This window comes from Colossoma macropomum, unplaced genomic scaffold (assembly GCF_904425465.1).
Source record: "Colossoma macropomum unplaced genomic scaffold, Colossoma_macropomum, whole genome shotgun sequence".
NCBI lineage: Eukaryota > Metazoa > Chordata > Actinopteri > Characiformes > Serrasalmidae > Colossoma > Colossoma macropomum.
The window spans coordinates 33,392,965-33,405,850 of NW_023494795.1; the positions used below are offsets into that span (position 1 = coordinate 33,392,965).

At 37.6% G+C, this 12,886-nt stretch overlaps 1 protein-coding gene across 2 annotated transcripts in view; it reads right to left on the reverse strand.

The window, feature by feature from the left end:
- The window catches only part of LOC118815848 (alpha-1,6-mannosyl-glycoprotein 2-beta-N-acetylglucosaminyltransferase), a 79,280-nt gene extending 67,056 nt beyond the window's left edge, over positions 1 to 12,224 (reverse strand). The window contains exons 1-2 of one of the 2 annotated variants that reach the window (XR_005007820.1): positions 9,755 to 12,224; positions 6,146 to 6,176 (exon numbers count right to left, since the gene is read on the reverse strand). Coding sequence is in view for 1 of the 2 variants with exons in the window: in XM_036582237.1 (XP_036438130.1) it covers positions 8,121 to 9,368 (1,248 nt within the window). In the remaining variant the exon portion in view is untranslated. Of the gene's footprint in view, positions 1 to 6,145; positions 6,177 to 7,682; positions 9,628 to 9,754 lie in introns of those variants that run through there. The other variant, XM_036582237.1, reaches the window with a different exon arrangement.
- Positions 12,225 to 12,886: the final 662 nt, after the last annotated feature.

Here is a 12,886-nt window from a genome sequence, read left to right on the forward strand (position 1 = left end):
TAAATACAAATCCCATTCCAAAAATTGGGTTGGGACAGCAGGTGAAATGCAAATAAAACAAAAAGCAATTTATAGATCTAATTTGATTTATTTGAATAAAAACAATACAATGACTTTTCAGTTTTTAATACAGGCTAAACAAATTTATCAATCACTGCTGTTTTAATAACATTTCACGTACTGTCCCAGCTTTTTTGGAATTGAGTTTGTAGGATATCAGGTCAGGTAAATTAATCTTTATTGTCATTCCAGCCATATACAGGTGTGCAGTTAGATGAAATAACTTTCTCTAGGGCCTTGGGGTAACATGTAACAGCACAGTAAGCAAACAGTGCACAACTGTGCTGTTGTGTATTACAGAGAGTCTTTCACATGCAGCAGCATATTAAAATAGTAAGTGTCTAAGCAGCATAATGGATTCCTGGAGTGTAAAGAGGGTGAATAAAATAAATGGCCATAGCCTGTGTTCATAATGGGTATACTTAACATATGTTAATATAAATTTCAAAACTCTTTGATACCACAATTTTAGTCAATCCATTACTGATATTATTCTATCCATTAACATTATTTATTTTGTGTTTAAATGTATACCTAAATATGTAGGAAAATGTGTAAACAATAGTTATTGTGTATATACTTAGGCCTACACATAAATCTGATCCACAAAGTGCACCCTGCTGTATTAGTCCACTTTAGCTGCCCACACTCACCAAACAAAATAATCAACCATGTGTTGGTTTTGAAGAGATGAAGGAGAGAAGAGAATTTTTTTTCTCATTTTCGATTCATTAAAATCTAGATTTAGGACACATCCAAGATAAGTGAAACATGGAAAGTGCAAAGCTAAAGACTGAAAAGAAAAAACAAAGAAATCACAGAAACCATTAAAACTTTCTCTTGGTTTATGGTGGTGTCCAATAGTCTCAGTATTTTGTGAATTCAGACCATGACTTCAATATGTGGTGGTAGTATGAGGGAAGATTGGTTGAAGGAGGGGGGAACTTGGGCTGGAATTCTGGGCAGCTTCTGCCTGGGGCTAGAAGGCCTGACCCCCTCATAGCTGTAGTAGGACTGATGTTGGACTGAGGAACTGTGAGATGGGGTGGCAGTTGGGATTGCGAACACTTTGTCACGGGAACAGAGGTAAGGATGTGAATTTACGGAGTGTTAGATTTCAAGAACAAGGGTTTTCAGCCATGTTCCTCCCCCCAAACTTATTACATAATCACATAACTACATTTAGTGTTTTTCTGATGAGTTGATATCACGGTGTCAAGGACTCTACTGGTTTAACAGGTGTTCAGGGACTGACTCCAGATGCATTTGAAGGTTTCCTGATGGGATCTAAAGGTGTCCTACAGAAAACTAGTGGTCTCTAATGGTAACCATTAAGCTAATTCCCATTAGCAAGCAAAAACCATCAGGTTTTAATCCTAATGGTTGCAATAGTCTCTTTTCGTCGGTGAAGAGACAGATGCAGAAAAAATAACATCTGGTACCTTAAATTTCAAAAGCATAGCTTTGTTTAGAGTTATTAAAATATACTTAAAAAGAGAGAAAACTCCACTTATCTGCCAGAGGCCATCTCAGAAGACGGTGAGCGTGTCAGTGTAAGAGGTCTTATATCCTCTATGTGAAGTTATATTTTGGCGGCCCACTAGGGGGCATCAGCACACTTTGGGAAATAGCGTAGATAATTTTTAGATTGGCAGCTTTAAAATGGCATTGAGACACGTAAAATCCTGCCACTATTAAAAGTAAATAAATTTCTCCTGCACATGATAAAAAAATCACATGTACAGGTTTCATAATGTTTCGTCTGTATATGATCATGCTTGGCCGTCTGCACACAGAAATATTTTGCGCGTGAGCACATTATTTCCGTCTGTACAAGTATTTCTTTTACGTCTGTACAGTGTATCTAAAAAACCCTTACACTTACCTAATAAACCCTGGCAGCCACAAGGGATTGCTAGCATTGCTGCACAGCAATCGCATGAACTGCTTCAAGAAATGCATCTTTCTAGTTGTTTTAGTGTGCCATTGCAAATAGCACATTAAAAGGTAATATAAACATTTACGTATAAACATTTACAAAGACACTGCATAAAATGACGGTAAAGTACGGTATATTTAAACATATATATTTTACCTTGAAATAAACATCATTTAACAAACATATTTTGACATCTTGTTTCTGTAGAAACGATGGTATGATTTTGCTGAATAGTGAAGGGTTTTATACTGTTAATGTAAAAGCAAAATCTGTAATTTAAACAAAATTACAGCGTTAATTTTAAGGTAATCACTTGCTTATTACATTATGGTATTTTCCCATTAATTTTACCAAAATTTTATATTTTTGTAGTCAAATTGTGTATTTTCTGCACAATATGACAATAAAAATTAAAGTTATTTACTGTCTCTTGATTTAAGGCAATTTAAGGTGATTCAAATCTATTTCAGTGAAATACTGTTTGATTTTATAGTCTTTTACTGTTGCCATTTGATACTTTTTACTGTAATTTCTACAAAATTGTGCAAACTGCACCTTTTTGATGCATTCATTTCACTCAAAATAAACCATAAATTCTGTTTTACATGGGTATTGGTCTTTTAAAAAAATGTGGTATATAAAATATATATATATACCTCTGTCCAGCTTTGTTCAGGGAGAAACCATGGTTGATAACATGGTCAGTTTAGAGTAGCTTTCATCAGAAGTTTGGGATAGGCTCCAGTACCCCCCACGACCCAGAAGGATAAGCGTGTGTGTGTGCATGTTATTGAAAAGTAGAAAGGCAGCTTTACTATTACTGCAGTCATCCTCTCTCTGATGTAGCAGTACTTGAGTACTGGAGTATTTGTTCAGACTTACTCTAGTATTTTACAAAACAGATTTAAAGTGCTGCTTCTAGTCTATAAATCATTGAATGGTTTTGACCCAGATTAGATTGCTGATATGTTTAAAGAATATAAACCAAGTAGGTCTCTTAGATACAGGTCAGTGAGTAGTGCCTAGAGTCCAGACTAAACATGGTGAAACAACTTTTCGCTGTTTTGCTACATATAACTGGAATCAACACCAAACAAAGATTTTACATATGCCCCAAGTGCAAATCAAGGTTAAAAATATTTCTTCTTCTCATACAGTGAAGACTTGCACTTAATTTCTGGTGTACTTTATTTTTAGCATTGCACTTTCAATTTGTATTCACTTATTTTTAGTTGTCTAATTTCTGTTCATTTTCATTTTTAATAAACCTTTAATTTAAATAACACTTAAGTACTTTGCCTTTTACCCTCTAAATGGCCAGGGCCCACAAGCAGGCTCAAAGTTTTATTACACACTTCTATAACCTAAGAATAGCTCAATCAGTTTGCATTTAAGTCCCTACTGAATGATAAGCCTTAGTATGTTATAAGCCTGGGTTTTGAGGGGTTAATTTATTTTTTTATGTTTTTATTTTGCTTCGAAGTTTGTAAAGCACTGTGAATTGCCCATGTATACAAGGTGCTATCTAAATAAGCTTGCTTGTCTTGCCTAGACTTCTCACCTCTTGTTCTGATCTTATTTGATTCTATTCTTCTCTTCCTCTTCTCCACTCTTGCCTCTTATACTTCTCTTACTAATATCTGCACTCTATCTCTCTCTCTTCCTCTCATTATCCTCGCTGCTCTCCTATTCCTTCCCCAACAGCTCTACTTCTTGTAACTCTTACATGGTTTCTTCATTCTCCAAGCTCCTCCATTCTTTAAAATATGCCAGCTCCAGAACTTTCACATGTGACCTCTTTTATATATATATAGCAATTGCTGACACTTGTGTGGTCAGTTTAGTAAACTGGACTTGTTTTATTGTGTGCTGTTTTGAAAAATGGACACTTGATTTGTTAAGTTATGTATAGAGTATTTAGAGAAAATGATGCATATAATTTGGAATTTGTGTGAAATAAATGAAAATGAACAGTGAGTTTTGCAACGTTATGAGGGATTAGATGGCTATGTTACTTGTTTTGAGAGCACTGACTTTGGATAGGAGAAAAGTGTCATATTGATTGAGAAAAACTCTATAGTCAAAAGCAGTCAACCTGTTGCCTGTTTCATCTGCTAGTGGTGTGAGTCTAAGGTTAAGTTCAAAACTGGAGTTGGGTTTTGATGAATTCCCATATGGATTGCTAAAAAGATGGACCAAAGTGAAAATGTGAGAAATCTGACTTGTTTTTTGTTTAAAAGCCAACGTGGGATTTTATCCTCTACATCCTCCACTACATCTACAGCATGGGTCTGTAGTAAATGAGTCTGGGTGCTAAACTGGCCTGCCTGCAGTCCCGACCTATTGCCTATCAAAAATATTTGCCGCATTATGAATAAAAATATGACAAAGGAGTCCCTGAACTGTTAAAGAGATGAAATCCTATATCAAGCAAGAATGGGAAAACATTTCACTTTCAACAGTTTATCAACTGGTCTCCTCAGTCCCTAAATGCTTACAGAGTTTTGTTAAAAGAAAAGATGATGCAAACATTATGTAAACATGCCCCTGTCCGAACTTTTTTTAAATGTGTTGCTGGCAATCAACTTTTTTGGAAACGGGATTGTAACAGGATTTAATTCCTTAAAAATAATTTTTTCCTTAAATAATTTTGGACTATTTCTGTTGGTCTGTTCATGATGGAATTTCAGCTCAATGCAAAGGGTAACTAAAATTTTCAAATTATGCGAAAAAGTAAAAAATGACAAAGAGGCTTCTGCAAGAACGCGGCAATATACACCGATCAGGCATAACATTATGACCACCTTGTTTCTATGCTCATTGTCCATTTTATCAGCTCCACTTACTATATAGGTGCACTTTGTAGTTCTACAATTACAGACTGTAGTCCATCTGTTTCTCTGCATACTTTGTTAGCCCCCTTTTACCCTGTTCTTCAGTGGTCAGGACCCCCATGGACCCTCACAGAGCAGGTACTGTTTGGGTGGTGGATCATTCTCAGCACTGCATTAACACTGATGTGGTGGTGGTGTGTTAGTGTGTGTTGCGCTGGTACGAGTGGATCAGACACAGCAGTGCTGCTGGAGTTTTTAAACACCTCAATGTCACTGCTGGACTAAGAATAGTCCACCAACCAAAAATATCCAGCCAACAGTGTCCATTGGGCAGTGTCCTGTGACCACTGATAAAGGACTAGAGGATGACCAAAACAAACTGTGCAGCAGCAGATGAGCTATCGTCTCTGACTTTACATCTACAAGGTGGACTGACAAGGTAGGAGTGTCTAATAGAGTGGACAGTGAGTGGACACAGTGTTTAAAACTCCAGCAGCACTGCTGTGTCACTATAGTAAGTGGAGCTGATAAAATGGACAATGAGCGTAGAAACAAGGAGGTGGTCATAATGTTATGCCTGATCGGTGTATAAATGTTTTGTTGATTTTCTAAGTGAAAATAAGTGAATACATCCTTTACAGCCCATGTGTGAAACACAAGGCCTGGCACAATCCTATATGGCCTGCAAAATTATACTGATTTTCTATTAAAATTAGCACTACAATCCCCAGCATGCACTGCAACATCATGTGAACTCCTACCCACACCAGTCATATCATCAAACATACTAGCATAAACCAACATAAACACTATAAACACTCAGCAGGTCAGAAACTGATCACAAGAATGAAGCAAAGAAAAAGAGGCCAAGAACATATGTCTGGTGTCTAGATTAAGCACATAGACAGGCAGGATATATTATATATATATATATGTATAAAACAAAAACATGCAGGTTATAACAAAATGTTATATCATAAACATAGGTGTTCTCTGGCCCACAGATTTGTTCAGACTTTTTAACATATCTCTTTTGCTCTAGACGGAACTTAAATATGTAATTTTCTGCAATTTTATATGCAACATTCCTGTTTATCTGCTGAGTTTATCATGTTGGAAAACAAATATACATATATATGTAACTGTGCAAATATGAGCTGTTGTCTCTGACTTTTTATCTACAAACTGGACCAACAAGAGTGGACAGTAAATGTACGCACTGTATCTGATCCACTCATACCATCACAAGACACACTAACATGCCACCCCCATGTCAGTGTAACTGCAGTGCTAAGAATAATCCATTACCTACCCACATAAAACTTGCTCTGGTGGTGGCTGTTCTGTGGGGGGAGAGAAATGCAATCATTAAAATCAGATGATTCAAAATAAATTCTTTAACATTGTACTGACACTATCATATGTTTAAACTATGACAAGATGTCTAAAAACACTTCACACTCAAATTTTTACCGTATTACCTGGCAGCACGAATGATTTGTATGAAATTGAAGTGCAGTACATGTCGAGAGAATCAATACATTTTAGTCTATGAACACGAGAAGTGTGGAACCAGTAGGTCATAACTCAGTACACACTCCTAGGTAACTTTTTGTCTATTGCATATATCACATTTATTACAACTGAGGCCTATGCCATGTAAGCTTAAATATCTTCGTTTATTTCTCATTTAGGAAGTAGCTGTTTAATTTATACTTCCCAGAATTTGTGGTGTAGAGCTACATGGAGCAAAACCATTCCAAAAAACACTGCAGATTACTTTAACTGAAAAATTTAATCAAAATTAATTTTGGTAAACAAGAGGCTGCAACATTATTGAAAAAGTTCACCAGGTTATTAAATTATTTAGTTACATTACAATAACAAATGTGACACTGCCTCAAAGTGAACAAAAATCATATAAAATTGCACAATGTCAAAAGGTTAACAGCACAAAAGATAATCAATCTTTTGAATATGGCTTTTAATGATCATTTTTTACGCATCATACCCGTAATAAAGAAAATCACCTGAATCAAGACATACATAAACACAAATACACAAGTCTCTGATACAATGTACTTGACTGCTCCTCTGAACAGTACAGTTGCTTCACATAAGTTGTCTGGAAACATGGTAAAAGAGAGGAAACACTTCCTTTCCTGCAGCGCAAAGATCCAGAAAAAAGCAAAATGTCTACTTTTGTAACACAACACTTCCCTTTCATGAACCAACAGAAAATTTCTCCTACAGGACTGAAAGATTGTAAAGATAACAGTGTACACGCACAATAAGTCACATACTCAGAATCCTCCTATCCACACAAGAGGTGGAAATCTTCACTTACCAAAGAAGAAAACTGTTCTATTACTGTATTGTAATCATTCCACCATTTAATGTCATGAGCTGAGTGATATGTATGGAATTGTTCACATGAGAAAACATCTGGAAAATAAATTCCATTTTTATCACCACTTTAGCCTAATTAGCGTGTGACCTCAATATTTTCTGAGTAAAAATGCAACCTTTGATATTTGGTTAAAAAAGTCTGAGTGGTTACTGATCGCTAGATTTTCTCACCACAGCAGCATTTTGCAGTTATATTTTCCAATGTGCCTAAAACAAAAAGAAAAATATTCTACCTCTGCTACAGTAGGACAGTGCATGGCCACTTCTGTGCCTCCTACAAAAGAACGGTACATCTGAAAACTGTATGGCTAGGAACATGCATGGCTGAGCCCTATTACTTTGCATAAATTCCAAAATAGTGATTTATTTGGATACATAAACAATAAAAAGAGGCACACAAAAATGTACTACTGTACTGTTAAATGCACTATGGTAAAATCATAAAAGTGGAATCTTTCCTTTAAAAGCAGATGGACAATGCATTAGAACCATGACACACAAGACAAAAAGTCTAGCCAATGCATTTGTACTAATAGAAAACATAATTACAACAGCAATAGTTCAGTGTCATTAGCAGAATTTCATGACATGTTCTTTTCATATACCTGTTTGGGCAGTATATTCTGAAACAAACAACATTATGTTTAAGGCAAGAACATGATTTTCTCCTTTAAAGGCAGGTGAATAATGTATTACATGAAAAACATGAGAAATATGGCCATATGAAATTACTATTGCAATTACAATGTTTAAGCTTTCAAAGTAGGATTAACCTAGGTGAAGCAAATATTGATGGATTTTATGTCTTCCTTTTTTGCCTTGATGTTTAAACTTTGGATGGCATGTGCTGGCTAAATACAACAATTAAAACATTTGTTTCAGAGTCGTGCAGCGTAGTTGATGCACAGGGTGTGGTCGCGTACATCCCCCCACCCTCCATTTTTCATATGGGGTTTGTGCTCCACTGGTCCATGGCCAGTCAGGGTTAGAGTCTGTGGGAATAAGGCAGGTGTTATCTCCCTTAGGTCTGTCTCTACTTTGTGTTGGGCCAAATCTGGATGACAAGCCTCCTTGTGATGCAGGCCACAGTCGCCTGTGTGGAGAACACGGGTTCCACGGGCAACGAGAACTTTCAGGGGTTTTTTTATACAAGTGCCAGAAAGGTTCTGTAGTGTCCAGTCCCAGTTGTAATCATCATAGGTGCAGAACTCACTATTACACCCCATTAACTTGTAGTAAACCTCCCTGGAGATGCCCACACCTATGTTGTGCTTGGTGGACATCCACCCTGAAGTTTCAGTTTTGGCAGACAGTTCTACAAAATGAGACACACCATCATGATTGCCAAGCGCAAGGACATCACAGTCTTCACAGTGGCTATTTCTAAGCTTGGTCATGGATTTGAAGAACTGATAGAAGTCAGGGAGTATGTAGTTGTCTTCTTCAATGAAGACTGCAAAGTCTTTGTATCCCTGAAGCAACTTCACTCGTTCAAACACAAAATGCAGCTTCCACCACCAGTGATGTTTGGTTTGTGTGATGGAGGCCTCCCTATAATGGCCATAAGTGTCAGGATGTTCTGCATTGACGCATCCTATCTTTTTGGCATTCTCCTTTGATATATCTCTAGGACAGTCTTGTGGATCCTGCCCAGGAAATTCGTTAGGATAAAGTTGCTTGCTGTAGGGGAAATGTATCTGAAGTACCTTGCAGAATGTTATCCCTTTTACAAGATCACCAATTTCCTCTGAGAAATAATCATGACTGAAAACCACAAAGAACCTGTGTATTTCAGCTGCTTTTTCCAAAGACTGTATTAGCATTTGTAGGTAAGCAGGTCTGTTATGAACCTGTACAATAATCACAACTTCTGGCTCGTCTGGAAACTTATCCCCGTTCTGAACGAACTGCCTGTAGTTGCTGTCGTACACTGACTTCCTCATATTTAAGACAGTCCCGTACTGAAACTTATTTATGGAAACAGCTTGCGTCCCTTCGGGGGAAAAATTCTCCCCAACAACCCTCTCATTTGTTATCACAAGTTTCGAATAAAAAAATATAAACAGAATTACTGAGATCACTAGAAACATAGCAGCCACATTTTTCTTCAAAAGTCGCAGTCTCATTTTGCTTAGGTGAGAATAGCGCTGGGCTGCAGTAGGTGTTTACTGTAGCCTATAAAATGCCGACTCTATGTGGTATAATGTCTCCGTCAAACTGGTCGTGGGGAACTGTAGACTGGATTCATCTTAAATTGCGGCCTTTACACAGTCGTCATGTATTATTTCTACTGCAGTTCAGGCAGGGCGCTCGACAAGTGTTTTGCTGACACTCAAATCTGTCAAGGCAACTTGCTTTTCAGTGTACATGTGTTTCGAATGACACCTGAGAGCGAGAAAACAAAAGGGACAAATTATCTCACAAGACCAGTAGTTAGCAATAAGCACCAGTAGTTAGCGCAGCAGGCCTGCCTTTACGACAAATTAGTAATTTACCAAAAATGACTACTTACCTCTACAAAAGAGCCATGTGCAGCAAACATAAAACCAGGAAGAGGAAAACGATAGTATATCAAGTAGGTTGACCTGACGTGCAACTTGGCTGCTGACGTGTACTTCTCAACCAACAGGAACAGACAGTGCTCACACTTTAACGAATCAGTTTAGGCTAGTACCTGTTGCAGTCTGAGAACGTAGTTTAGTTTAGATTCATGTGCTGCCGTTTTATGACGGATTTGAAGCTGGTGGAAGAAAGGCACAATGAGATGACGGAATTGGTCATAACTGTGTGGGTGTGCAGATTGGCAGTGCCACTAAAATAAGTAATAGGGTTCTGTTCTTCAGATTATCATACTCTTAAGTAAAGTCTTGTTGGAAGGATAAACGAATGTTTGTCTTTATCATACAGAGACAGCGTACATTTGATAATATTGGAGTTTTATAACAGTATAAGTAACCCATAGCTGCATACCTTTTCCCTGTTTTTATCACGTGCCATAGTTTATCAGAAAACGTTATATATATATATATATGGAAACTTTTTATGTATTAACCTCTACACTTAAATTAAAAGACTCCTTAACCCACTTTAAACGTGGTGGCAACATCACTTGTCTTACTTGTTCTGTACCCATCAACCTCTCATTCAGTGCTCAAGTACAGGATCAATTAGAGGAAACGCTAAGAAAAAGAGCAATTAATTACTACTCAGCTGATTTAATTGACCATGTAACATTAGATACAAACATGATATGATGTATAATAATAATAATAATAATAATAATAATAATAATAATGTGGCATCTTGGCAAATAAGGAGACATGGGAGAGGTCATGATTTCAGTTAGGAGAAGTGCTCTTTATTAACACCAGTAGAAATAAAGCACATACAAAGTAACTAGAATAACAGGCAGGTCATTCCTAGCCATTTGCTACCACTTTATGGTTAAGACACAACCCACAGTAACTTTCCCTCAGCTCAACACAATCACACCTTACACCCACAAATAACAACACCAACAGCAACAACTGTCCCTTCAAGTAGGGCGAGGCATACCACACTTCTACAGCCCCTTCTGTGAACTAGAGCAAATGGCAGCCACCACATAGCCTCTCACTCAGGCCAGGCCAGAATGGCTTATTTTGTTCTTACCACTTCCCTCATCCCATCCTTCCTGCCAACACTTTCCTCAGATGCAAAGAACAGGATAGTTCAGGTTACATGTAGAAATGACTGTCCTAAATGACACATAATTTACATACATAGTGTGTAAAGTCAAATACAATGCAACAAGATACATACAACTATAGTAACATTTATCTTCATACATAGCAATTGCAATGTATGACACAAAATCAAAGAGTAAACAGATGAGACATAAATGTTAGTAACTGGGAATTGGCAGGTAAGTTACCAATAAATTCAGTAAGGGTGTCACGTTTCTCTAAATCCTTGATTCGAATTGACTTTCATGTTAAACATTTTTTTCAGCACTGACAGCCATGGCATTCTTAGACTATTTGTAAAGATCAACAGAGCATTGGTTTTACGCTCTGACAACTCATTTACATTTTCTTTAAATAGATGCTATAATACCAACCACAATATATTTTTCATGGACAACACTAAGGTCAAGTGGTTAAAATAACAAATAAATTAGTAATTAAAATTAAAATGTAACAACAAAAACATTTCACCAGTCAATTGGGAACAACCTTAAACACAAACTTAAACAAAAAGAGCTACTGGATGGTAGAAGGGTACTTTACAACAGCAGCTAATGTTTCCTCACTTGCAAAATGCCATTAATCTAAAACTAATGTGAGTATGCCCAGATTTACTGAAGAGAGGGCGGCTCTTTGAGCTGTCACAATGATCCCTGCCATCTCTTACTTTCAATACATTTTCTTTAAAATCTTTCTTTTTTAATGTAAATCTGTTAACTGCTCATGCACTATTTTTTTTTTTATCAGGTTACAGCATAGAACCATGATCCACTAATTGAGGAATGAGTGCTGTCACAAAGTTCCCTGCCACTAAAAGCACTCTCTTACTTGCCATATCTGTTGCCTGTATAGCAAGACGACATTTGGAGAGCTTGGACAAATGTGTGCTGTTGTAATCGTGACATATAGGTTCAGATTCAAGACATACATCAGTTCCATCAGCAGTATGCTAGCCTTTGCTGTTATCTCACTGCCTTCGACAATGATGGCAACAAGGATCAAGCCCGCCGGACAAGCCCGCTGGTCAATACTGCATGCTCATGATCTTCGGACCCTCGGGCGGCACTGCATTAAAAACAGGTAAGATTCTGTACTGGAAGTCACTGCATGGGCTCATGAACACTTCTAGAAATCACGGTCTGTGAACACAGTTTGCCATGCAATCCACAAATGCAAGTTAAAGCTGTGTCAAGCAAAGAAGAAGCCATATGTCAACACGATCCAGAAACGCTGCCATCCTCTCTGGGCCCAAGCTCATTTAAAATGGACTGAGGCAAAAGGAAAAACTGTTATGTGGACAGATGAATCAAAATTGAATCTTTTTGGAAACCACGGACGCTGTGTCCTGCGGACTCAAGGGGAAAAGGACCATCCAGCTTATTATCAGCACACAGTTCAAAAGCCTGCATCATTGATGGTATGGGGTTGCATTAGTGCCTATGGTGTGGGCAGCTTACACATCTGGAAAGGCACTATCAATGCTGAACAATATATAGACGTTTTAGAACAGCATATGCTCTCATCCAGACAACATCTCTTTCAGGGAAGACCTTGCATATTTTAGCAAGACAATGCTAAACCACATAGTGCATCCATCACAACAGTCATATCACAGCAAAAGAGTCTGGGTGCTGAACTGGACTGCCTGCAGTCCAGACCTTTCACCAATAGAAAACATTTGGCATATCATGAAACAAAAAAAAGTCTGGCAAAGAAGACCCAGGACTGTTGAGCAGCTAGAATCCTACATCAGACAAGAATGGGACAACATTCCTCTCCCAAAACTCCAGCAACTGGTCTCCTCACTTCCAAGATGTTTACAGACTGTTGTTAACAGAAGCGGGGATGCTACACAAAGGTAGACATGACCCTGTCCCAACTTTTTTGAGATGCGTTGCTGCCATAGTTCTGAATGAGTT